The following is a 26,353-nucleotide window of genomic DNA, read 5'->3' as shown; positions in this document are numbered from 1 at the left end:
GTCAGATACCATGGGCGGATTCTCTCAGCCCGGTGCCCGGCGGGAGAATCCCCGCGACTGGGCCACGCCACCCCGACACGCGATTCTCCGCAGAGCAGAGAATTGGCGCCATTGGCACCGATGTATTTGGCGCGGCAATGGGACGAGCGGCCGCAGTTAAACACTGAGTCCCACCGGAGCCGTCCACACCTGCTCACAGCCGACGGGAACTCTGCGTGGTCGGATGGCGGCCTGTGGGGGGGGGGGGGGGGGGGGAGAGGAGGGATAGAGAGAGGGTGGCTTCCGACCCGGGGGGAGGGTCGGGAGAGAGTGGGTGGCTCCGACCGTGGGGGAGGGGGGGATGAGAGTGGGTGGCTCCAACCCCGGGGGGGGAGGGGGGGGGAGGGGGGGCTCCGACCCGGGGGGGGGGAGGTGGAGGGAGGAGCAGGGAGGGCGGCATCGACCGGTTGGGGGGGGGCCTTCACTTGTGGCCTCTGCCCGCCCGAATCGGGGTCCACCGGTCGGCGGGCCGGCATCTGTCTCCCGGCGTCTTTTCCTATGTGCCGGCCCCTGTACTCCTGCGCCATGTTGCGTCGGGGCCGGCGCGTTGAAGGAGACCACCGTGCATGCGCACGTTGGCACCGGCGCCATTGTGCATGCGCGGATCCCGCGGCGCCCAGTTCGCACCGGGATCAGCAGCTGGAGCGGCGTGAACTGCTCCAGCGCCGTGCTGGGCCCCTGTAGGGGCCAGAATTACTCCTGGCAGCGGCCCGTTCACACCATCGTAAAACACAACGGCGTTTATGACGGCGTGGACACTCTGCCGCGGGATTGGAGAATCCCGCCCCATACGCCTCAGTGTCCTATATACTGATCTCTATTGGGACTCCTCAACTCTTCCTGAAGCTCGTTTATCGGTGATCACACCGAATATGAAATGGCTGCTGACTTCATCCCACAGTCACTGCGCAAACTAGTTTTGTCTGTGAAGCACTTGGGTGGTTTCTGATGCAGTGAAAAGAGGTTGTGTGTTAAAGATGACTCGATCTCTATCCTCCATCTTTATTCTATTTCATTTTATCTTTCCACAGCCAAAAGCTCTTAAACTTCTGGGAATGGAGGTGAGCAATGTTTGAAGTATTCTTGAGCAATGTTTTTGATGAAATTTGGAATTTGATTCCTTTTGAATGTTGGTGTATTCCATTTCTCCCTTTCACACATTCTCTTCCCCCAGAGCTGTATCTTACACCGACCTATTCAATAATAATAATAATCTTTCCACCAACCCCTGGGGCTTGTCTTCCGTTCCTCCCTTAATCAAAGATGATTTTTTTCACAAGGTTTCCTTAAGTGGAAGAAGATGTAATGACGTGGGAATTGGGATAATTCAGTGTGTAACAGGACAAGGTGTTATGGGCCATGGCACATGAGCAATGGAGGAATCTGTGCTGCAATAGCTTTGTGCTTACACTACGCCCCCTATGGGGCAGAGGGAGAAACAACATCCAGGGCAAAACCTCCTGAAATTAAACTTCTTGCTTTGTATTCCCAATATTGTTTTCCGTGTGGTTTAGGACAACCTATACCAGCCCCCACTTCTTTAACCTTTCCTCAGTAGCTCTGTTATCCACTCTCAGTATAATAACCTCCCTGCCTAGGAATGGTTGTCTTGGATGTTCCTGTTTCTCTACATGGGGTCAGACTGACATGTACTGCGGCACCTGGTCCTGCTCCATCCTGTGACTCTCCGCTCGTGAAGCAGCACCTCCCTACTCATCGTGTTAGTCAGACTAAAACCAGTGCTGGATTTCAGGGATTTTTAAATTCGCACCATAACTGCTCGATCGATGCTGAATCTGCTCCCTTGCCCAGTGTCACTTTTATTTGCTGCCAAAGTGCTGTGTGCAAAAATTAACTTTTCAGATTAAAGAAATGCATAGATCCTTTGCGATGAGCCATGTTTTTGGCAATCCTGGTGCCTGTTGAGCCCTGATTTATGCCTTGACTGCAGCCTGGTGTCATTTGAACTCCTGGTAAATGATAAAGGGCTTTTCACAGTAACTTCATTGCAGTGTTAATGTAAGTCTGGTTGTGACACTAATAATTACTAATTGTGTCAGTGTGAAGGGATGTTCTGCACATAATGCTCACTCTGCTTGTGGCCTGTTCCAGGACGATGATCCGCCCTCAAAATCCAAGAGGAAGAAGAAGAAGAAGAAAAAGAAAGAAGAAGAGATTGACATTGATGAGGATGACCCAGCCATTGGCCGTTTCACCTTCCCCTTCCATGAGTTGTTGGTGTGGGCAGTGCTGATGAAGCGGCAGAGAATGGCGTTATTCTTCTGGCAGCACGGAGAGGAGGCTCTGGCCAAGGCCTTGGTTGCCTGCAAGCTTTACAAAGCCATGTCCAACGAATGTTCTGGCAGTGAGCTTGTGGATGACATCTCACAGGACCTGGACAACAACTCAAAGTCAGTCACCCTTCTGCTTGTTGTTGTCATGACACCATAAGAGCAGAATTAGGCTATTTGGTCCAGTGAGTCCATTCAATCACGGCTAATATGTTTCTCATCCTCATTCTCCTGCCTTCTCCCCATAACCCCTGATCCCCTTATTGATCAAGAATCTATCTATCTCTGTCTTAAAGACACTCAGCGATTTGGCCATCACAGCCTTCTGCGGCAAAGAGTTCCACAGATTCAACCCCCCCCCCCCCGGCTGAAGAAATTCCTCCTCATCTCTGTTTTAAAGGATCGTCCCTTCAGTCTGAGGCTGTGCTTCTAGTTTTTCCTACAAGTGGAAACATCCTCTCCACGTCCACTCTATCCAGGCCTCGCAGTATCCTGTAAGTTTTAATAAGATTCCCCCCTCATCCTTCTAAACTCCAACGAGTACGGACCCAGAGTCCTCAACCGTTTCTCCTACGGCAAGTTCTTCATTCCAGGGATCATTCTTGTGAACCTCCTCTGGACCCTTTCCAAGGCCAGCACATCCTTCCTTAGATATGGGGGCCCAAAACTGCTCACAATACTCCAAATGGGGTCTGACCAGAGCTTTTTACAGCCTCAGAAGTACATCCATGGTCTTGTATTCTAACCCTCTTGACATGAATACGAACTTTGCATTTGCCTTCCTAACTACCACTTGAACCTGCATGTTAACCTTAAGATAATCTTGAACTAGGACTCCTAAATCCCTTTATGTTTCTGATTTCTGAAGCTTTTCCCATTTAGAAAATAGTCTCTGTTTCTATTCTTCCCACCAAAGTGCATTACCTCATATTTGTCCGCATTGTATTCTATCTGCCACTTCTTTGCCCACTCTCCTAGTCTGTCCAGGTCCTTCTGCAGCCCCCTTGCTTCCTCAATACTACCTGTCCCTCTATATATCTTTGTATAATTTGCAAACTTAGCAACAATGACCTCAGTTACTTCTTCCAGATTAATGTATATCATGAATAGCTGTGGTTCCAACACTGAATCCTGCCGAACACCACTAGTCACTGGCTGCCATCCTGAAAAGGACCCCTCAATCTCTGCCTTCTGCCAGTCAGCCAATCTTCTATCCACACCAGTACCTTGCCCCTAACACCGTGGGCTCTTATCTTATTTAGCAGGCAACTGTATAGCAAATCCAAATAGATCATGGCCACTGGTTCCCCTTTGTCTAACTTCCTTGTTACCTCCTCAAAGAACACTAACAGATTTGTCAGGCATGACTTCCCCTTGACAAAGCCGTGCTGACTCATCACTTCCTTTTTAAAAAAAATAATTTTTATTCAAATTTTCACAAATATCAATAACAGAAAATACTAAGAACAGAAAGAACAAACCCCCTGTGTATACAAAGAAGAAATAAATTAACGCCCGTCATTAGTAAAGAACAAATATACACGTCCCTTCAGCCCAAAACAAGAGACGACCCCCCCCGCCCTCCCCCCCCAGGAGATCTAGGAATGGTTGCCACCTCCTGAAGAACCCCTGCACTGATCCCCTTAGGGCAAATTTCACCCTCTCCAATTTAATAAACCCCGCCATATCGTTGACCCAGGCCTCCACGCTTGGGGGCCTCACATCCTTCCACTGAAGAAGAATCCTCCGCCGGGCTACTAGGGACGCAAAGGCCAGAATGTCGGCCTCTTTCGCCTCCTGCACTCCCGGCTCCACTGCAACCCCAAATATTGCGAGTCCCCAGCCTGGATTGACCCTAGATCCTACCACCCTCGATACCGTCCTTGCTACGCCCTTCCAAAATTCCCCCAGCGCTGGGCATGCCCAAAACATATGGGCGTGGTTTGCTGGGCTCCCTGAGCACCTAATACACCTGTCCTCGCTCCCAAAGAACCGGCTCATCCTTGTCCCGGTCATGTGAGCCCTATGCAGCACCTTAAACTGTATGAGGCTAAGCCTCGCACACGAAGAGGAGGAGTTCACCCTTCCTAGGGTGTCCGCCCACGTCCCCTCCTCAATCTCCCCACCCAGCTCCTCCTCCCATTTACCCTTCAGCTCCTCCACAGAGGCCTCGTCTACCCCCTGCATCACTTGGTACGTTGCCGAGATCCTCCCCTCTCCAACCCACACCCCGAGAGCACCCTGTCCTGGACCCCACGCGGTGGCAGTAGAGGGAACTCTGCCACCTGCCACCTGACAAACGCCCTTACCTGCATGTACCTAAAGGTGTTCCCCGGGGAGTGCCCAAACTTCCCTTCCAGCTCACCCAGGCTCGCAAACTTCCCGTCTACAAACAGGTCCCTCAACCTCCTAACACCTGCCCTGTGCCAGCTCAGGAACCCGCCATCAATTCTCCCCGGGACAACCGGTGGTTTCCCCCGTATCGGGGACCCCATCGAGGCCCCCACCTCCCCTCTGTGCCGTCTCCTTTGCCCCCAAATTTTGAGGGTAGTCGCCACCACCGGGCTCGTGGTGTATCTCGTTGGAGGGAGCGGCAGCGGCACCGTTACCAGCGCCTCCAGGCTCGTGTCTACGCAGGACGCCATCTCCATCATCTTCCATGCTGCCCCTTCCCCGTCCATTACCCACTTGCGCACCATCGCTGCGTTGGCAGCCCAATAATACCCACAAGAGGTTGGGCAGCGCCAGCACCCCCCTATCCCTGCCCCCCTCCAAGAACACCCTTCTCACTCTCGGGGTCCGTGCGCCCACACAAACCCTGTAATGCTCCTGTTAACCCGCCTGAAAAAGGCCTTCGGGATAAGGATGGGGAGGCACTGGAACAGGAACAGAAATCTCGGGAGCACCATCACCTTGACTGATTGCACCCTACCTGCCAGAGACAGCGGCAGCATGTCCCATCTCTTAAACTCCTCCTCCATTTGCTCCACCAGCCTTGTGAGGTTAAGCTTATGCAAGGCCCTCCAGCTCCTGGCCATCTGGACCCCCAAGTACCTGAAGCTCCTCTCCGCCCTTTTTAGTGGGAGCCTACCAATCCGCCCCTCCTGGTCCCCCGGGTGTACAACGAACAGCTCGCTCTTCCCCAAGTTGAGCTTGTACCCTGAGAGATCCCCAAATTCCCTGAGAATCCTTATCACCACCGGTATTCCCCCCACCGGGTCCGCCACATACAACAATAGATCATCCGCAGAGAGCGACACTCGGTGTTCCTCCCCACCCCGCACCAGCCCCCTCCAGTTCCTCGACTCCCTCAACGCCATAGCCAGAGGTTCAATTGCCAGCGCAAAAAGCAGGGGGGACAAGGGACATCCCTGCCTCGTCCCTCGGTATAACCGAAACTACTCCGACCTCCTCCTATTCGTGGCCACGCTCGCCATCGGGGCCTCATATAGCAGCCTCACCCACCTGACAAACCCCTCCCCAAACCCGAACCTTTCCAGCACCTCCCACAAGTACCCCCACTCAACCCTATCGAAGTCCTTCTCCGCGTCCAACGCCACCACTATCCCCGCCTCCCCTTCTACCGCCGGCATCATTATAACATTCAAGAGCCTCTGTATGTTAGTGTTCAGCTGCCTCCCCTTCACGAACCCCGTTTGATCCTCGTGGATAACCTGCGGCACACAGTCCTCTAGACTCAGCACCTCCAAGTACTCCGCAATCTCATCCTTAATAACAGTCTCTAAAACCTTACCAATGACTGAAGTCAGACTAACGGGCCTATAATTTCCTGTCTTCTGCCTCCTCCCTTCTCAAACATTAGCCACTTCCCAGTTCTTTGAGACCCTCCCTGCTTCCAGTGATTCCTGAAAGATCATCACCAATGCCTCCACAATCTCCACAAAGAGCTATCTCTTTTAGAACTCTGGGGTGTAGTTCATCTGCTCCAGGTAATTTATCCACCTTCAGCCCTTTCAGTTTCTCCAGAACCTTCTCCTTAGTAATGGTCACTGCACTCACCTCTGCCCGCTGACTCTCTTGAAGTTCTGGTATCTCACTGGTGTCTTCCACTGTAAAGACTGATGCAAAGTAACTATTCAGTTCCTCTGCCATTTCTTTGTTTCCTATTACTATTTCTCCAGCCACATTTTCCAGTGGTCTAATGTCCATTCAGGTCTCTCTTACCTTTTATATATTGAAAAAACTCTTCCTATCTTCCTTTATATTACTAACTAGCTTGCACACGGACTTCATCTTCTCTTCCCTTATTGCTTTTTTAGTTGTCCTCTGCTCGCTTTTAAAGGCTTCCCAGTCCTCTGACTTCCCACTACTCCGCGCCACTTTGTGTGCTTTTTCTTTAGCCTTTATGCTGTCCTCGACATCCCTCATCAGCCATGGATACCTTGTCCTCCCCTTAGCATGTTTCCTCCTTGGGATGAATTTCTGTTGTGCCTCCTAATAACCCCCAAAAACTCCTGCCATTGCTGTTCCACTGCCTTCCCTGCTAGGGTCCTTTTCCAATCAACTCTGGCCAGCTCCTCCCTCATGTCTTTGTAGTTACCCTTATTTAATTGTAATACCGTTACATCTGATTGCAGCTTCTCCCGCTCAAACTGCAGCGTGTAAATTTTAACATATTGTGGTCACTGCTCCCTAAGGGCAGCGCCGGCCCTAGGGTTGCTGGCGCCCCGGGCAAGCTGAACTTCGGCGCCCTTCGGGGGGGGGTCGGGTCGGGTCAGGTCGGGGGTTGGGTCGGGGGTCGGGTCGGGTCGGGGGTCGGGTCGGGTCGGGGGAGGGGGGGGTCGGGTCGGGGGAGGTCGGGTCGGGGGAGGGGGGGTCGGGTCAGGGGAGGGGGTCGGGTCGGGGGAGGGGGGGTCGGGTCGGGGGAGGGGAGGGAGAGGGGGGGTCGGGGGAGGGGGGAGGGTCGGGGAGGGGGGTCGGGGGAGGGGGGGGGTTGGGTCGGGGAGGGGGGGTCGGGTCGGGGGAGTCGGTGGGGGGGGGGGTCGGGTCGGGGGGAGGGGGGGGTCGGGCGGGGGAGGGGGGTCGGGTCAGGGGGTCGGGGGAGGGGGGGGTAGGTCGTCGGGTCGGGGGAGGGGGGGGCGGGTCGGGGGAGGGGGGGTCGGGTCGGGGGAGGGGAGGGGTCGGGTCGGGGGAGGGGGAGGGGGGGGTCGGGTCGGGGGAGGGGGGGGGGAGGGAGGGGGGGTTGAGGGAGGGGGGGTCGGGGGAGGGGGGGGGAGGGGGAGAGGGTGGTCGGGTCGGGGAGGGGGGTCGAGGGAGGGGGGGAGGGTCAAGGGAGGGGGGGGGTCGGGTCGGGGGAGTCGGGTCGAGGGAGGGGGGGTCGGGTCGAGGGAGGGGGGGTTGGGTCGGGGGGGGGGCCGGGGGAGGGGGGGGTCGGGTCGTGGGGGGGTGTCGGGTCGGGGGGGTCGGGTCGGGGGAGGGGGGGGTCGGGTCGAGGGAGGGGGGGTCGGGTCGGGGGAGGGGGGGGTCGGGTCGAGGGAGGGGGGGTCGGGTCGGGGGGGGGGGCCGGGGTGACCTGGTATATGATCGGGACTCACCGATCGGCGGGCCGGTCTCTCTGTCGGCTGGTCTCTGACGTCGGTCACGCACTCGTTGATGGCGCCCCATAGCACATGGCGCCCCGGGCGACTGCCCGAGTTGCCGGTACCTTCAGCCGGCCCTGCCTAAGGGTTCCTTCATCTTAAGTTCCCTAATCAAGTCTGCCTCATCACACATCACCAAATCCAGAATTGTTTGTCCCATCTCTCTCTTTTTTTTAAATGGTGGCTCCTTTTCTTCTCCAACAGGAAGCTGCTTTTTGCAGCATACAAACGTGGTGATAATATTCTTAGGTCGACTCCGCACTTGGTGATATTGGACTCAAGTCAGTCTCACAGGCTTGGCCTGACATAGTAATGTGGGTCTGAGACTGGCCCAATGTGTAGTCTGTATGAGTCTCTAGCTGTGCCCCACACATAATAATAATAATAATAGCTTATTGTCACGAGTAGGCTTCAATTAATTTGCTGTTAAAAGCCCCTAGTCGCCACATTCCGGCGCCTGTTCGGGGAGGCCGGTATGGGAATTGAAACCGTGCTGCTGGCCTTGTTCTGCATTACAAGCCAGCTGTTTAGCCCACTGTGCTAAACCAGCCCCTATTCAGCTGACACGGCAAGTTCACAAACCTGCGGCGCACGGGTCAGCGGATGGGCGGGTCTGACACATGACTCAGATCCCAAGTTTCTCTCACCTCTCGAATTACTCTGCCATTCTCTTTGTGCCACAAAATTAATCATTCCTGGTATCGGATCCAGGAATCTCGATATAGGACCAATGGCCTGAAGTTTTCTGAGAAGCTGTGAGCAGCTCAGTTGTGTCTGTGTGTTCGCCTTTCTTCCTTTTCCTCTCTCCCATTTGTATCTATCTCTCTCTCTCTCTCTCTCCGTGCTGAAGGGATTTTGGCCAGCTGGCTGTTGACTTGCTGGACCAATCATACAAACATGACGAACAGGTGGCCATGAAGCTCCTGACGTACGAGCTGAAGAACTGGAGTGACTCGACCTGCCTGAAGCTGGCAGTAACAGCGAAACACCGAGACTTCATCGCACATACCTGCAGCCAGATGCTGCTGACTGACATGTGGATGGGTCGGCTTCACATGTGTAAAAACCCTGGTCTGAAGGTGCATTTTTCTGGATACCGCTTACATCACAAACTACAAATTCAAACCAATTTATATTTTTAAAATCTAATTATGCTATCCTGTAACACAATGAAACACCTTTAACAATCTTCTCAGAAGGCGCGATAAAAACACAAATTGTTGTTGGTGTTTTGGAGGGTTTTGCTGTGCTCAAATTAGTTACTGTGTTCCCTCCATTACTCCCAATGATCTCTCTTCAGAAACACTTCATTCGCTGTAAACTGCATAATTGAGACATCTTGACAATGTGAAAAGTGTTGAATAGAAATAACTTGCATTTATATAGTGCCTTATGTACATGAATCTATCAGGGGATTGTTAACATTGAAAATATAATTAAACAGCAATGTTAGATATTATCACAGTACAAATGTTTCCATGGTCTCTAGTATTTTAATTCAGATCTATCGACTTCCGTCTGAAACCAAAATGTAGCAGAGTATTCCTGTGATTACGTTTTCATCCTGAATCAACTTTACTTTCTTCTTCTTTCCTGTCAGATTGTGCTGGGAATCATATTCCCTCCAGCCATTCTCTTCATGGATTTTAAAGGCAGTGATGATTTGTCGTATGAAGCATCTGGGGACAATGAGCAGGGCAAAGAGAAAGAAGAAGACAATGTAAGTGGGCCAGGGGTGGGGGTGGGCAGATAACAGACTGGGGGAGGAAACCTGGGAGGAGGGGACAATCCATGAAAGTTAACATTAAAGAACCAAACCAGAATAATATAGAATACCAGCCAAGTGACCAATAATGATTGGTCCAGCAAGTAGACAGTCAGCTGGCCAAAATACTTTCAACATGGAGAGAGAGAGAGAGAGAGAGATAAAAATGGGAGTGAGCTAAACTGACCAGAGATGCATTATCCAGTATATATTTTTTAAATTTTAAGTACCCAATTCATTTTGTTCCAATTAAGGGGTAATTTAGCGTGGCCAATCCACCTAGCCTGCACATCTTTGGGTTGTGGGGGTGAAACTCACGCAAACACGGGGAAAATGTGCAAACTCCACATTGACAGTGACCCAGAGCCAGGATCGAACCTGGGACCTCGGTGCCGTGAGACAGCAGTGCTAACCCACTGCACCACCGCGCTGCCCCGACATTATCCAGTACTGACTGTATTACACTGACTCAGACATAAGGCTGTTCTGTATAAAACGTTGTTCCCTTTATTTCAAGGATGCGAACAACGAAGCCGTTTCCAGAAAAGGTGATGAAGAAGATGGGATGGAAAATCACAGAAGTATTCCAATTGGAAGAAAGATTTATGAGTTTTATAATGCGCCGATTGTTAAATTCTGGTTCCACACTGTAAGTTCCACTGTAAACATGGATGTTCATTCTCTGGGAGTGAAAGGTTGGTAATTATACCTCGAGGAAGAGAAATACAATACTGGCTGGGTGGAATTTATGACTCCTCCCAAAGGTCGGAATTTCCAGTCGCGCTTAAGCCAATGAACCTTTGAACAGCTTGCAGCATTATCCAGCCCTGCCCTGTAAAATCCCACCATTACCATGGTAGAGTGTGATGGAATTGAAGGATCTGGGGGATACATTTCAATAGGAAATTGGATAACTACTTGAAAAGGAAATCATTTGAGGAAAGATCAGGGAGTGGGACTGATTGGTAACTCTTGTGAAGAGCTACATGCGCACAGTGGGTAAATGGATTCCTAAACTGTAAGATTTAGTGACCTGGTGAGAGGGATTGAGGATGTAGATGGTGAAAATGTTAACCTATCGAAAAGGGACGGGCTGGTTTGACCCTAGTGAACACGTCTCTTAATCATTTTATATTTTGACAATGATCCTTAGAAATTCTGCCTTGTACACTCTCTACACATACAAATTGTTGAATAGAATTGACCAGTAAAGAAAGAGTCCATTCTATCCATGGCATTTTGAAAGAGTTACCAATTAATCCCACTCTGCTGTTTTTGCATTGTCGGCTTGTAAATTATAGATCTCTCTTATGTCTTAATAAACATTTGAGAGTGTGCTAATCCTACAGAAGGTTCTTGTGTCCATTTTTTTACAGATGGCATACCTTGCATACTTGTTTCTCTACAACTATGTAATCCTGGTAAAGATGGAGGGTTTACCTTCGATGGCAGAATGGGTTCTCATCTCATACATTTTAATGTTGGCTGTTGAGAAAATCAGGGAGGTGAGAAAATCAGAGTTTTATCCTTTTCAAACCTGACCTTTAAGAAGAGTGTCCCCAAAAAGGAAATATGTTTCTCCCTGTGTAGGAAGTCTTAACGTGAGAGAATGCTAGGGGAGGGGTAGGTCACCATGGAAAAAAGTCACCGACCACAGGAAAGGTCATCGGCCAATCAGGAAGGTCACTGATGTATGGGAAGGTCACTGACTGTGGAGAAATGTGATTGACTGAGAGGGAATATCACTGGCTACAGGGGAAGGTTACTGGCTATGGGGGAGGTCACTGGCATGGGGGAAAAGGTCACTAGGTCTTGGGGAAGGTCACTGATCGTTGAAGGCTTAATTCACTCTGCTTTCTGCCAAACCTTTGGTCTGGATATTTTTTGTGCACTAATTTTTTGTATGAACTGACTATGTATGATGGGATCCACATTCTCCTCCTTTACATTAACCTGCTCTCAGCAAATGTACAAGAAGACCAATTTGGAGATGACGGATTTGCTTGTATTAAATTATAACAAATTATATCTTGTTAATTTAATTTTTAATTTAGATCCTAATGTCGGAGCCCAGTAAATTGAGGCAGAAGGTGAAGGTCTGGATGCAGGAATACTGGAATGTCACTGACATGGTGGCAATTGCTATCTTCAGTTGTGGTGTGTTACTGCGACTCCAGAATCAGCCCTATATGAGCTACGGTCGTGTCATTTACTGTGTGGACATCATTATCTGGTATATCCGTGTCCTCGATATCTTTGGTGTCAACAAGTACCTGGGACCCTATGTGATGATGATTGGGAAGATGGTGAGTCAGCCACACACCTCAGTCACAAGGCTCTGGGATTTGTGCTTTGGTCTGGAACTATTTCTCACTTCTCACTGCCCCCATATTTTAGTGAACATTCAGATAGAATCAGAATGAAAGGTATTGAACTTTAATATCAAACGGGGAGCAAGGGGCAGAGTATTTCCATCCAGTTCTGGAACTGACCTTTTTTGGGGGCATTTTAATGTCTCAATAAATGTCTTGGACATTCCTGCTTGGCTCCAGCTTGATGGAATTTTGTGCTTGGATTCCCTCTGTACAAACTCCAGGACATCCTCCACCTGCTGCTGGCTCGCCTGCAGTGAATCCACAGGCTCAGGATTTAAATCCTGATCTGGTTCCACTCTGCCTGACCTTTATAATCTTCTGCAGTTGAATGTCCCAACTCCTGCCCTGAACCCCTGGAGTTCCAGAATATTTCTAGTTCCCAGTGTTTCCCCCTCAGCTGTTGATCTTTCAATCTCTATGCCTCTGGGCTGCGTCTTTGTCCCCCACCCCTCACTTCCTTCCCGTCTCCAATCATTCTCTCCGCTTCCCTTGTCAATCTTCTGGACATATTTATCTGTGGGACTCTGACTGAATCTAGAGAAAAAGATTGTTCAGCTCTCTAAGGCAGGATTTGTAGACCCTTGTTCCTGAGGTTGTGGGGAAACAGTGGCAAAGGGATTACTAATCCAGAGGTCCAAGCTGGGGACAGCGGTTCAAATCCCACTATGGTAGTTGGTGGAATTTAAATTCCCTTAATAAATCTGGAATATAAAGTAATGGTACCCATGAAGCTATCAATTGTTGTAAAAACCCACCTGCTTCACTAATGCCCTTTAGGGAAGGAAATCTGCCGTCCTTACCTGGTCTGGCCTACATGTGACACTTTTGACCCACAACAATGTGGTTGACTCTTAAAAGCCACTTGTTTCAAGGGCAATTAGGGATGGGCAACAAATGTTGGCACTGCCAGGGACACCCATATCCCCCTGAAAAATAAGGAGAAACAAAATCCCCAGGGTTGAGCAGAAACCAACACCACCAATTGGTTATAAACGATGATCAGCAGAGGGAAGGACTGGCCAGGGACCCGGGTTAACACTGCTGCCTCACAGTGCCAGGGACCTGGGCTAACACTGCTGCCTCACAGTGCCAGGGACCTGGGCTAACACTGCTGCCTCACAGTGCCAGGGACCTGGGCTAACACTGCTGCCTCACAGTGCCAGGGACCTGGGCTAACACTGCTGCCTCACAGCACCAGGCACCCGGGTTAACACTGCTGTCTCACAGTGCCAGGGACCCGGGTAACACTGCTGTATCACAGTACCAGGGACCCCTGGTTAATACTGCTGCTGCCTCACAGTGCCAGGGTCCGGGTTAGCCCTGCTGTCTCACAGTTGCCAGGGACCCTGGTTAATACTGCTGCCTCACCAGTGCCAGGGTCCCGGTTAGCCTGCTGTCTCACAGTGCCAGGGGACCCGGGTAATACTGCTGCCTCCAGTGCCAGGAACCCGGTGTTAACACTGCTGTCTCACAGTGCCAGGGACCCTGGTTAATACTGCTGTCTCACAGTGCAGTGTCCGGGTTAACACTGCTGCCTCACAGTGCCAGGGTCCGGGTTAACATGCTGTCTCACCAGTGCCAGGTACCTGGGCAACCACTGCTGCCTCACAGTGCCAGGGACCCGGGGTTAACCCTGCTGTCTCCCCAGTGCCAGAGACTCGGGTTAACACTGCTGTCTCACAGTGCAAGGGACCCGGGCTAACACTGCTGTCTCACAGTGCCAGGGACCCGGGTTAACACTGCTGTCTCACAGCGCCAGGCACCCGGGTTAACACTGCTGTCTCACAGTGCCAGGGACCAGGGTAAAACTGCTGTCTCAGTGCAGGGAACCTGGGTTAACACTGTGTTTCACCAGTGCCAGGGACCTGGTTAATACTGCGCCTCACAGCTACCAGGGACCCGGGTCAGCACTGCTGTCTCACAGCGCCAGGGGACCTGGGTAACACTGCTGCCACAGGGTTAACACTGGTGACTCACAGTGCCAGTGACCCGGGTTAACACTGCTGTCTCACAGTGTTGATACCGGGTTAACACTGCTGTCTCACAGTGCAGGGACCCGGGTTAACACCGCTGTCCACAGCGCAGGGACCCGGTGTTCGGTTCCGACCTCGGGTGACTGCCTGTGTGGAATTTGCACTCTCTCCCTGTGTCTACGTGGGTTTCCTCCTGGTGCTCCGGTTTCCTCCCACAGTCCAAAGATGTGCAGGTTGGGTGAATCGGCCACGAAAAATTGCCCCTTAGGGTGGGGTTGCAGGGCAGGGGATTGAGCCTAGGTAGGGTGGTCTTTCGAAGTGTCAGTGCAGACTTGATGGGCTGAATGGCCTCTTTCTGCACTGCCGAGAATCTGTCACAGTTTGATAGTCACTGGGTGACATAGACAATGAACATATTAAATACAAATAAAATCTCAAATCATTGTCTGAAATTAAATTACCATCTACTGAAAATTTCAAACCAGGGCAAGCAAAATAATTCTCTGCTTAATATTCAAACATTTGCTGAGGAATTCTATGGATCTGATAGATTGCTTGAATTCAGAAGGAATTGCTGCTCCATCTGGTCCTACTTAAAGGGAACCTGCTTTATGATCCATGTCAAAAAAGTTCTTTGAAGTGTTTTTGAATTATTTTTCTTGGCCCTGTGTGTGTAGAAATGAGTTCAGAGAAAATATTTAATTGTACAAAACACACCAGAGATTGCATTGAGAGTCCGTCACGTCCTCCAGTCTACTCTGTAACTTAACTCAATGTCGTGCCACAGAGGCACTATCTTCAGGCTAAAACCATGTGACTGCACAAACAGTAAGCCAGCAAGTATTTGGTAACATAATACAGAAAACAGCTAGAATTGATCCATCAGGTTTTTGACTTGCATACAAAGAAGATAGGAGTACGAGGAGGCCTTTTGGCCCTTCGAACCTGCTCCACCATTCATCACGATCATGGCCGATCATCCAATTCAATAGCCTAATCCTGCTTTCTCCCCATAGCCTTTGATCCCATTCTCCCCAAGTGCTATATCCAGCCACCTCTTGAATATATTCAAAGTTTTAGCATCAGTTCCATTACATGCAAGACTTTAGGATGGAGCATAATCAAAGACCCCTCCCACCCGGCTTACTCACTCTTCCAATGTTTTCCATCGGGCAGGAGATACAGAAGTCGGAGAACTCGCACTAACAGATTCAAAAACAGTTTCTTTCCCGCTGTTACCAGACTCCTAAATGACCCTCTTATGGACTGACCTCATTAACACTACACCCTGCATGCTTCATCCGATGCCAGTGCTTATGTCGTTACATTGTATACCTTGTGTTGCCCTATTATGTATTTTCTTTTCTTCCCATGTACTTAATGATCTGTTGAGCTGCTCGCAGAAAAATACTTTTCACTGTACCTCGGTACACATGATAATAAACAAATCCAATCCAAAGCAATGTTTTGCAGTCTTCCCAATGCAGACATTGGTGAGTGACATGATTTTACATTGCCCTCACATTGTTTGACTTTGCAAGTTTATTATAGTGAATTGAAGGATTGATGTTTGCACTTCAATGACAAAAACTACTAATGCTCATTGAGGCATTTGGTCAGTTTTGTGCTGCAGCTACTGCCACACGCATTGCTCCCCCCTCCCCCTCCCCCTGCCCACTGCCCTCCCTGTTCCACCTCCTCCCACACCAGCTTTGTCTTAGAGAACTGATTAATTTAAATGTAGAGCTAACTGAAATCAATTCATCGATTTATTCCATCTATCACAAACTAAAACCAAGCTATCTCTAATGGAGGTGGTGCTGCAGGAGCATTCCTATTGGACTGATATTCCAGAGACCCAGGGGAACCGGGTCCCACCAGGGCAGGTGGTGAAATTTGAATTTAATAAAAATCTGAAATTGAAAGTCTAATGATGGCAAACCATTTAGGGAAGGAAATCTGCCGTCCTTACCCGGTCTGGCCTACATGTGACTCCAGACCCACAGCAATGTGGTTGACAATTCAGGATGGACAATAAATGTTGGCCCAGCCAACGATATCCATGTCTCATGGAAGAATTTTAAAAACCGTGCAAGGTGCAATATAGAAATAATACAAATTATTACACAATCATTTTGCCAAAATGCAGGGATTGTTTTGGAATGGGGCGTGATCAGGATAGGAAAACTGGATGCAGTTGATTATAGGTTGTGTAATGAGCTGAAGCCCCAACCCCGCAGCTTGTGATGATCCCATGACTGGGTGCTGTGTCATGACCTTGCCTGTGTGATGACATAAAAGCAGCAAATGCTGGATAAACTCATGGCAGCATCCATGGAGCGAGAGTTAATGGGCGGAATTCTTAGAGCCGCCGCGGCAAAATCGGGCTCGGCGCGGGGTCTGAGAATGGGGTGTCAGACCCGGGATCAGGTCCGACGCCTTCCCGCAATTCTCCGCGGACCAGAGAATCGCCGCCAGTCGCGCGCACGGTCGACACGGCGCCAGTCGGGGGCCATTGAAAGAGGCACCCGTGGCGATTCTCCGCCGACAGCTGGCCGAGTTCCTGCCGGCGTAGTTCCCTCATGGTTCCACCTGGTGGGCACTCGGACTGGCGGCTGTGGACCGGCTGTGGGGCGGAGGGGTCCGTCACCGGGTGGGCCTCCAGGACGGCCAGGGTTATGATCGGGGGCCACCAATCAGTGGGTCCTCGTGATCTGGTCCAGGAAAGTCCAGAGTGATTCACGCCTGTTTTCTTGCGGGCATGTGGACATTGCCCCATTTTCAGAGAATTCCGCCCAATGTTTCGAGCCCATATGACTCTTCTACCGAATTGAAAAGGGAAGCTGTGTGTTGACCTTGGCTGTGTGATGATTCATCATCTATGTCTCTGATGGCGGGCATTTAACTTTTCAATTGCAGATGGTCGACATGCTTTACTTTGTTGTCATTATGCTGGTGATCCTGATGAGTTTTGGAGTGTCGAGGCAGGCGATTCTTCACCCAGACGAGGAACCTTCTTGGAGATTGGCCCGGAACATTTTCTACATGCCGTACTGGATGATCTACGGAGAGGTGTTTGCGGATCAGTTAGACCGTAAGACTAGAATTTATAGTAAGACTCTGCTTTCTGTTTCTTCGGCAAATGATCAGTACTTGAACAACCAAACTGGTACCAAGGATTACAGTCACCATTAGTGTCTGAAGCAATAACACCCTGACACACAGCAGGTGTTTGTATCTCTATATTCTCCTCACCTCCATGAAGGTGCTTACCTCTGTTGGGGCACAGTTCCACAGGTGCCAATTACAGTCTAGTAATTGACTAGGATATTTATCCATGGTAGACATCATGTAACCTCATTCACATATACAGTGTTCACTGGGCAGCTAACCCAGCACAGAACAGATCTCAAACTAATCCTTTTCTGATCTGAACTGAACCATAAAATCTAATCAATGAAGCATTGAGGAATTAAAAGATAATTAAATATACATTTGTAAGAGTGTCTAAATCTAACTGATTAGAAACGAGTCTATTGAAGGGCAAGAAATTAAGTTGCAGTAAACAGAAATAAGGAGAGTATGGATTGAGAGAGCTTTCACTCCTAATATCATATCGTACTATTTCATTGGGAGATGGGTCCGCAGTCTTCAGTTTCAGAAATCATTACCAGTCGCTAGCATTTGGAGCAATGTTGATGGAAATATTGACAGTTCATGAACTAACAGGGATTAGCAAACATACTTGCAATATTCAGATTTGAAAGTTGAATTATTTAACATTGGAAAGTGGGACCCAAAACATGACAGTCTATTTGACAATTTCACAGCATCACCGAGTAAAATACTTCACAATTGAGCCACATGTGAAAACCTCAGGGAACCTCTTACATTAGCGATTGATAGTTGTGCAGGAAAATCACCTGCCACATTTAATCTTTGCATTCCCGGAGACTGAGGGCGTGTTCAATCTTCAATACAAAGATGTTGATAATTTCGGAGTGTGTACTCAAGAGTTAGAGTTTGTTGGTATTTGATTCAGTATATGCTGGCTGTATATGTGATTCAGTATATGCTGGCTGTATGTGATTCAGTGTATGCTGTCTGTATTTGATTCAGTATATGCTGGCTGTATGTGATTCAGTATATGTTGGCTGTATGTGATTCACAGTAAGAAGTCTTACAACACCAGGTTAAAGTCCAACAGGTTTGTTTCAAACACGAGCTTTCGGAGCACGGCTCCTTCTTCAGGTGAATGGAAAGGCTTGTTCCAGAAATGTTTATATAGACACAGTCAGAGATGCCCCGGAATGCGAGCACCTGCAGGCAATCAAATCATCAAAGATGCAGAGAGAGAGGTAACTCCAGGTTAAAGAGGTGTGAATTGTCCCAGGCCAGTTCAGTCGGTAGGCCTCTGCAAGTCCAGGCTTGTTGGTGGGGGCCGAATGTAATGCGACATGAATCCCAGATTCAGTATATGCTGGCTGTATTTGATTCAGTATATGCTGGCTGTATGTGATTCAGTATATGCTGGCTGTATTTGATGCAGTATATGCTGGCTGTATTTTATTCAGTATCTGCTGTCTGTATTTGATTCAGTATATGCTGGCTGTATTTGATTCAGTATATGAAATGAAAATGGCTTATTGTCACAAGTAAGCTTCAATTAAGTTACTGTGAAAAGCCCCTAGTCACCACAATCCAGCGCCTGTTCGGGGAGGCTGGTACGGGAATTGTACCGTGCTGCTGACCTGCCTTGGTCTGCTTTAAAAGCCAGTGATTTAGCCCAGTGTGCTAAACCAGCCCCTGCTGTCTGTATTTGATGCAGTATATGCTGGCTATATGTGATTCAGTATATGCTGGCTGTATGTGATTCAGTATATGCTGTCTATATGTGATTCAGTATATGCTGGCTGTATGTGATTCAGTATATGCTGGCTGTATGTGATTCAGTATATGCTGGCTGTATGTGATTCAGTATATGCTGGCTGTATTTGATTCAGTATATGCTGTCTGTATGTGATTCAGTATATGCTGTCTGTATGTGATTCAGTATATGCTGGCTGTATTTGATTCAGTATATGCTGGCTGTATTTGATTCAGTATATGCTGGCTGTATGTGATTCAGTATATGCTGGCTGTATGTGATTCAGTATATGCTGGCTGTATTTGATTCAGTATATGCTGGCTGTATTTGATTCAGTATATGCTGGCTGTATTTGATTCAGTATATGCTGTCTGTATGTGATTCAGTATATGCTGGCTGTATGTGATTCAGTATATGCTGGCTGTATGTGATTCAGTATATGCTGGCTGTATGTGATTCAGTATATGCTGGCTGTATTTGATGCAGTATATGCTGTCTGTATGTGATTCAGTATATGCTGGCTGTATTTGATTCAGTATATGCTGGCTGTATGTGATTCAGTATATGCTGGCTGTATGTGATTCAGTATATGCTGGCTGTATTTGATTCAGTATATGCTGGCTGTATGTGATTCAGTATATACTGGCTGTATTTGATTCAGTATATGCTGGCTGTATTTGATTCAGTATATGCTGGCTGTATTTGATTCAGTATCTGCTGTCTGTATGTGATTCAGTATATGCTGGCTGTATGTGATTCAGTATATGCTGGCTGTATTTGATGCAGTATATGCTGTCTGTATGTGATTCAGTATATGCTGGCTGTATGTGATTCAGTATATGCTGGCTGTATTTGATTCAGTATATGCTGGCTGTATGTGATTCAGTATATGCTGTCTGTATGTGATTCAGTATATGCTGGCTGTATTTGATTCAGTATATGCTGGCTGTATGTGATTCAGTATATGCTGTCTGTATGTGATTCAGTATATGCTGGCTGTATGTGATTCAGTATATGCTGGCTGTATTTGATTCAGTATCTGCTGGCTGTATGTGATTCAGTATATGCTGTCTGTATGTGATTCAGTATATGCTGGCTGTATTTGATGCAGTATATGCTGGCTGTATGTGATTCAGTATATGCTGGCTGTATTTGATTCAGTATATGCTGGCTGTATTTGATTCAGTATCTGCTGTCTGTATGTGATTCAGTATATGCTGGCTGTATGTGATTCAGTATATGCTGGCTGTATGTGATTCAGTATATGCTGGCTGTATGTGATTCAGTATATGCTGTCTGTATGTGATTCAGTATATGCTGGCTGTATGTGATTCAGTATCTGCTGGCTGTATGTGATTCAGTATATGCTGTCTGTATGTGATTCAGTATATGCTGGCTGTATTTGATGCAGTATATGCTGGCTGTATGTGATTCAGTATATGCTGGCTGTATTTGATTCAGTATATGCTGGCTGTATTTGATTCAGTATCTGCTGTCTGTATGTGATTCAGTATATGCTGGCTGTATGTGATTCAGTATATGCTGGCTGTATTTGATGCAGTATATGCTGTCTTTATGTGATTCAGTATATGCTGTCTGTATGTGATTCAGTATATGCTGGCTGTATGTGATTCAGTATATGCTGTCTGTATGTGATTCAGTATATGCTGGCTGTATGTGATTCAGTATATGCTGGCTGTATTTGATTCAGTATCTGCTGGCTGTATGTGATTCAGTATATGCTGTCTGTATGTGATTCAGTATATGCTGGCTGTATTTGATGCAGTATATGCTGGCTGTATGTGATTCAGTATATGCTGGCTGTATTTGATTCAGTATATGCTGGCTGTATTTGATTCAGTATATGCTGGCTGTATTTGATTCAGTATATGCTGGCTGTATTTGATTCAGTATATGCTGGCTGTATGTGATTCAGTATATGCTGGCTGTATGTGATTCAGTATATGCTGTCTGTATGTGATTCAGTATATGCTGGCTGTATGTGATTCAGTATATGCTGGCTGTATGTGATTCAGTATATGCTGTCTGTATTTGATGCAGTATATGCTGGCTGTATTTGATTCAGTATATGCTGGCTGTATGTGATTCAGTATATGCTTGCTGTATTTGATTCAGTATATGCTGGCTGTATGTGATTCAGTATATGCTGGCTGTATGTGATTCAGTATATGCTGTCTGTATGTGATTCAGTATATGCTTGCTGTATTTGATTCAGTATATGCTGGCTGTATTTGATTCAGTATATGCTGGATGGATTTGATTCAGTATATGCTGGCTGTATGTGATGCAGTAGATGCTGACATAGGAGCAGAATTAGGCCACTCAGCCCATCGAGTCTGCTCCGCCATTCAATCATGGCTAATATTCTCATCCCCATTCTTATGCCGTCTCCCCCAACCCGTGATCCCCTTATTGATCAAGAACCTATCTCTGCCTTAATTTTTTTTTAGAGTACCCAATTATTTTTTCCAATTAAGAGCCAATTTAGAGTGGCCAATCCACCTAACCTGCACATCTTTGGGTTGTGGGGGTGAAACCCACGCAGACACGGGGAGAATGTACAAACCCCACACGGACAGTGACCCAGGGCCGGGATTCAAACCCGTGTCCTCAGCACCGTAGGCAGCAATGCTAACCACCGTGCCACCGTGCTGCCCTCTCTATCTCTGTCTTAAAGACACTCAGTGATTTGGTCTCCACAGCCTTCTGCGGCAAAGAGTTCCACAGATTCACCACCCTCTGGTGGTGAGCACTTCGAATCCTACCCTCTATGCTTCATTCTTCAGCACTGCAACATTATTTTTATTATGTATTGCCTTTGATATTGTAGAGTTTCTCTCATTTCCTGTTTCTCTTTATTTATTTTTGCTCCACATGATGGAATCGTGCACTAGTATACGCCATGGAGATTAATCGTAAGTGTGAAACATATCTTTTGCTCGGGGATGGAGTAGTTTGTCATATGGATGTAACCTGATGATGACAGACAGTATTTACATTTGTGATTCTCTGTTCACAAAGGACAGATATAAATCTACCACCTCTGCACTTCACACAAATACGCTACAATTCTATACTGTGCAGGTGCCCTGTAAGTTTGCTAAGGTTATTCCTGCAGTTTGGACAGGTGTGCCCATGCGGTTTGGACAGGCGTGCCCATGCGGTTTGGACAGGCGTGCCCATGCGGTTTGGACAGGTGTGCCCATGCGGTTTGGACAGGTGTGCCCATGCGGTTTGGACAGGTGTGCCCATGCGGTTTGGACAGGTGTGCCCATGCGGTTTGGACAGGTGTGCCCATGCGGTTTGGACAGGTGTGCCCATGCGGTTTGGACAGGTGTGCCCATGCGGTTTGGACAGGTGTGCCCATGCGGTTTGGACAGGTGTGCCCATGCGGTTTGGACAGGTGTGCCCTGTGGTTTTCGACAGGTGTGCCCATGCGGTTTGGACAGGTGTGCCCATGCGGTTTGGATAGGTGTGCCCATGCGGTTTGGACAGGTGTGCCCATGCGGTTTGCACAGGTGTGCCCATGCGGTTTGGACAGGTGTGCCCATGCGGTTTGGACAGGTGTGCCCATGTGGTTTGGACAGGTGTGCCCTGTGGTTTTCGACAGGCGTGCCCATGCGGTTTGCACAGGTGTGCCCATGCGGTTTGGACAGGTGTGCCCATGCGGTTTGGACAGGTGTGCCCATGCGGTTTGGACAGGTGTGCCCATGCGGTTTGCACAGGTGTGCCCTGTGGTTTTCGACAGGTGTGCCCATGCGGTTTTCACAGGTGTGCCCATGCGGTTTGGACAGGTGTGCCCTGTGGTTTTCGACAGGTGTGCCCCCGCAGTCTGGTTATCCTTTTTTCTCAGTCCACCTGAGACTTTTTAATGGGGTCACTTTTGTTCCCCAAGTGATGAGGGGCAAACAAGAAATGGGAGGTTGGAGGGTCACGTTCTTGAAATAATTGTCAATGAAATGAAGCATTGGGTGCATCCAGTGTCATTTCTTGTTTCTATCAAACTGTGAGGAGTTTCTTTTCCTGTAGCGCCTTGTGGAGATAATCTATTTGACGATGATGGGAAGCGACTCCCTCCCTGTATCCCAGGAGCCTGGATTATTCCTGCTATCATGGCCTGTTACCTGCTGGTCGCAAATGTCCTGCTAGTAAATCTGCTGATTGCTGTCTTCAAGTAAGAATCAGAATAGTTAATCTGTAACCTTTGAGATCCTAAAGCAACTGATAGTTTAACCAAACTGCAGATTATAATCAGTCCTGAAGCAGCTGATTATTTACCCGCTCTCTTATTTTTTCAAAACTCCAGGATTAGTTTTCCTCCCCACCACCTTCTCGGAATGAAATTGAGGCTCATTACATTGTTTCCTCCTTCGCCTGTCCCCCACCCTGAACCCTTGCCCTCTCTCTCCCCTGCCCGTCCCTCTTCCCTTGCTGGTTCCCTCCCCGTCCTTCAATCCCCTTTACTCTTCCCTGCTTCCCTCCCCTGCCCTGGACTGTAAGACCCTGATCCTCGCTTGCCTTTCTTCTTGGGCTTTGTTGATAGAGATGTCCTCTGTTCTGCAGCAACACTTTCCTGGAGGTGATTTCCATCTCGAACCAGGTGTGGAAATTCCAACGCTATCAGCTTATTTTAACATTCCATGAAAGGCCAGTTTTCCCTCCACCGCTCATCGTCTTCAGTTACCTGTCAATGGTCGCTCATCACTGCTGTCGCAGGAAGGGCAAGGAGGTGGAAGAACGAGATCGGGGATTGAGTATGTACATTACCGGACCAATAATAATGCTGCCTTACACTCCCGTGCAACACTCCCATTCCCAACAGCTGTCTCCAACCCAACCTCCGCTACAAACTCCTTCATTCCCCACCAACCCCCAGGACTTCAAACATTATCACCTCTGGATTAGTACCTGAACTTTGTGCAAATTGGACAAGCAGCTTAGAGAGGTAAAAGGGCGGCATGGTGGCACAGTGGTTAGCACTGCAGCCTACGCCACTCAGGAACCGGGTTCGAATCCCGTCCCCGGGTCACTGTCCGTGTGGAGTTTGCACATGCTCCCCGTGTCTGCGTGGGTCTCACCCCCACAAACCAAAGATGTGCTGGTTAAGTGGATTGGCCATGCTAAATTGTGCCTTAATTGAAAGAAATAAATAAATAATTGGGTACTCTAAATTTATAAAATTTATAAAATTTTGGGCAGCACAGTGGCTTCACAGCTCCAGGGTCCCAGGTTCGATTCCCGACTTGGGTCACTGTCAGCGCGGAGTTTGTACGTTCTCCCCGTGTCTGCGTGGGTTTCCTCCGGGTGCTCCGGTTTCCTCCCACAGTCCAAAGATGTGCAGGTTAGGTGGATTGGACAAGCTAAATTGCCCTTAGTGACCAAAAAGGTTAGGAGGGGTTATTGGGTTACGGGGATAAAATGGATAGGGTGGAGACGTTAGGCTTAAGTAGGGTTCTCTTTCCAAGGTCCGGTGCAGACTCGATGGGCTGAATGGCCTCCTTTTGCACTGTAAATACTATGAAAAAAAAAGGTTAGAGAGGTAAAAACATGGTTGAAGGAACGATGTGAGAAAGAGGGGCTCCATTTCATGGGATATTGCACAGTATTAGTACTGGAAGGAAATGTACATTGAGATGGACTCCACCTGTACTGGGGTTAGTACCAGAATCCTAGAGAAATGGAGAAATAGGGTAATTACGGGTGAGGACTTTGGTAGAAAAGGTAAAATAGATAATAGTGAAAGGAAGTAGAGTGGTGTACCAGTTAGAAATTGTGCTTTTGGCATCATGGGTAAAGAGAAAACTAAAAGATGGAAATGAATGAAACCAGAAAAGAGAATTATTGAAGTAAAGCATTAGAGCAGGAGTGGTTAGGGTGTGTGACCCAAATAAAGAATCTTTATATAAATGAATGGAGAAAAAAACCCAATTCGGATGATTTGTGGTTGCAAATTCAGTTTGAAGGGTGTGACGTAGGCTGCGATCCAACGTCTCGCTGCTTCTGAAAAGCAGCTCGCTGCGGCGCAGCGTGGCCGGTGAAAGCCGGGAGACCCCACTCCCAGCATCCACCCAGTTGGCAACGCCTCGCCAGATTCAATGCAATCTCTCGAAAAGGTGCGATGTGAATCCCCCCACAATGGGCAGGATCACTTTTTAGGAAATCTGCATATTGGAGTGAGGCAGTAAGCCTGACTCTAATGTGCAGATTCCCGAGGTACCTGAGACTTTGGGATTCATCCCCTTTGCCTCGGGGATCTCAGGCGAGTTCAACTCAGCACAGGCCCTCGGCCCGGGTCTTCAATACCACAATGTATGAAAGAAGCAAAACAATGTAAATATTTAAGAAAGAACTGTAACTCATTGTAGGATACGTGTGTAACGTTATCCCAATTGAATTGAAGAAAGACAAATGAATGTAACTCGGATGGAAATGCACAGTCAAGACAATTTGAAATGTTCTGTAAAGTTTATGATAGATTTTATGAATAAAGTATATTTTTTGAAAAAAAAACAGGGACCAGATGGAACGGCACACGGAGGTGTCCCTCAGGGGTCGGAGGCGGCCAGATGGATGCCCTTTGGGCAGGGTGGTGCCCTGGCACTGCTGGTGGCACCTGGGCACCCTGGCAGTGTCACCTGGGTGCCATCCCAGTTACAGCAAGTGGAGCTCCCCAGTGTACAAAGTGAGGCTGTGTGTGGCCTCGACTACACCTTCCCCGTTCAGGCCCCTTATTCAATGAGTGCCGGGAAATACGGTGCTAAACGTGCTCGCCAGGGGACTTTGTTCCCTTTTGGGAGAACTGCACCATTCCTGTAACATGGCAGCAAGATGATCAGGATTGGGAAATATATATAGCAGGTATGAAGTCGACAAGAACATTTGGGAAAATGATGAATAGAGTAGCCTTAGTGATTAAGGATGAAATCACATCGATGACAAGGGAGGAAAGAACAGAGTGAAGCATCTTTACAGTGTAGGCCATTCAACCCAGTGGTTTTGTACTGGTTCTCTGAAAGAGCTTTCCACCCAGACCCACTCCTTTGCCTTATTCCCATAACCTTGCACAAAACGAGGGGTAGGCAGGCAGTGGAGACTTTATAGATAGAATTAAGAAATAGAAGTGCGGCACGTGGCACAGTGGTTAGCACTAGGACTGCGGCGCTGAGGATCCGGGTTCGAATCCCGGCCCTGGGTCACTGTCCATGTGGAGTTTTCACATTCTCCCCGAGTTTGTGTGGGATCTCCACAACCCAAAGATGTGCAGGTTAGGTGGATTGGCCACGCTAAATTGTCCCCTATTTGGGAAAAAAAATTGGGTACTCTAAATTTATTTATAAGAAGAAATAGAAAGGATTTAAGACAGAGGTGGGAGTTGTGTACGAACCTCCTGGTAGCAGCTGTGAAGTGGTAGATTGTATAAAT

General features: G+C 48.4%; 1 protein-coding gene across 3 annotated transcripts in view; it reads left to right on the top strand.

The window, feature by feature from the left end:
* Positions 1-26,353, top strand: part of trpm1a (transient receptor potential cation channel, subfamily M, member 1a) — an 82,320-nt gene that overhangs the window by 45,213 nt on the left and 10,754 nt on the right. For 2 of the 3 annotated variants that reach the window (XM_038784122.1, XM_038784125.1), the window contains exons 15-25: positions 1,071-1,100; positions 2,152-2,450; positions 8,781-9,009; positions 9,531-9,650; positions 10,213-10,344; positions 11,072-11,200; positions 11,750-12,001; positions 16,963-17,155; positions 21,826-21,846; positions 22,961-23,105; positions 23,495-23,685. In XM_038784122.1, coding sequence (XP_038640050.1) covers positions 1,071-1,100; positions 2,152-2,450; positions 8,781-9,009; positions 9,531-9,650; positions 10,213-10,344; positions 11,072-11,200; positions 11,750-12,001; positions 16,963-17,155; positions 21,826-21,846; positions 22,961-23,105; positions 23,495-23,685 — 1,741 coding nt within the window. The remainder of the gene's footprint in view (positions 1-1,070; positions 1,101-2,151; positions 2,451-8,780; positions 9,010-9,530; positions 9,651-10,212; positions 10,345-11,071; positions 11,201-11,749; positions 12,002-16,962; positions 17,156-21,825; positions 21,847-22,960; positions 23,106-23,494; positions 23,686-26,353) is intronic. The other variant, XM_038784123.1, reaches the window with a different exon arrangement.

The sequence above is a fragment of the Scyliorhinus canicula genome, chromosome 24 (assembly GCF_902713615.1).
Source record: "Scyliorhinus canicula chromosome 24, sScyCan1.1, whole genome shotgun sequence".
In the NCBI taxonomy this organism is placed as follows: Eukaryota; Metazoa; Chordata; class Chondrichthyes; order Carcharhiniformes; family Scyliorhinidae; genus Scyliorhinus; species Scyliorhinus canicula.
Note: the sequence above shows the minus strand (reverse complement) of the source record. Positions and strands in the feature narration are given on the sequence as shown.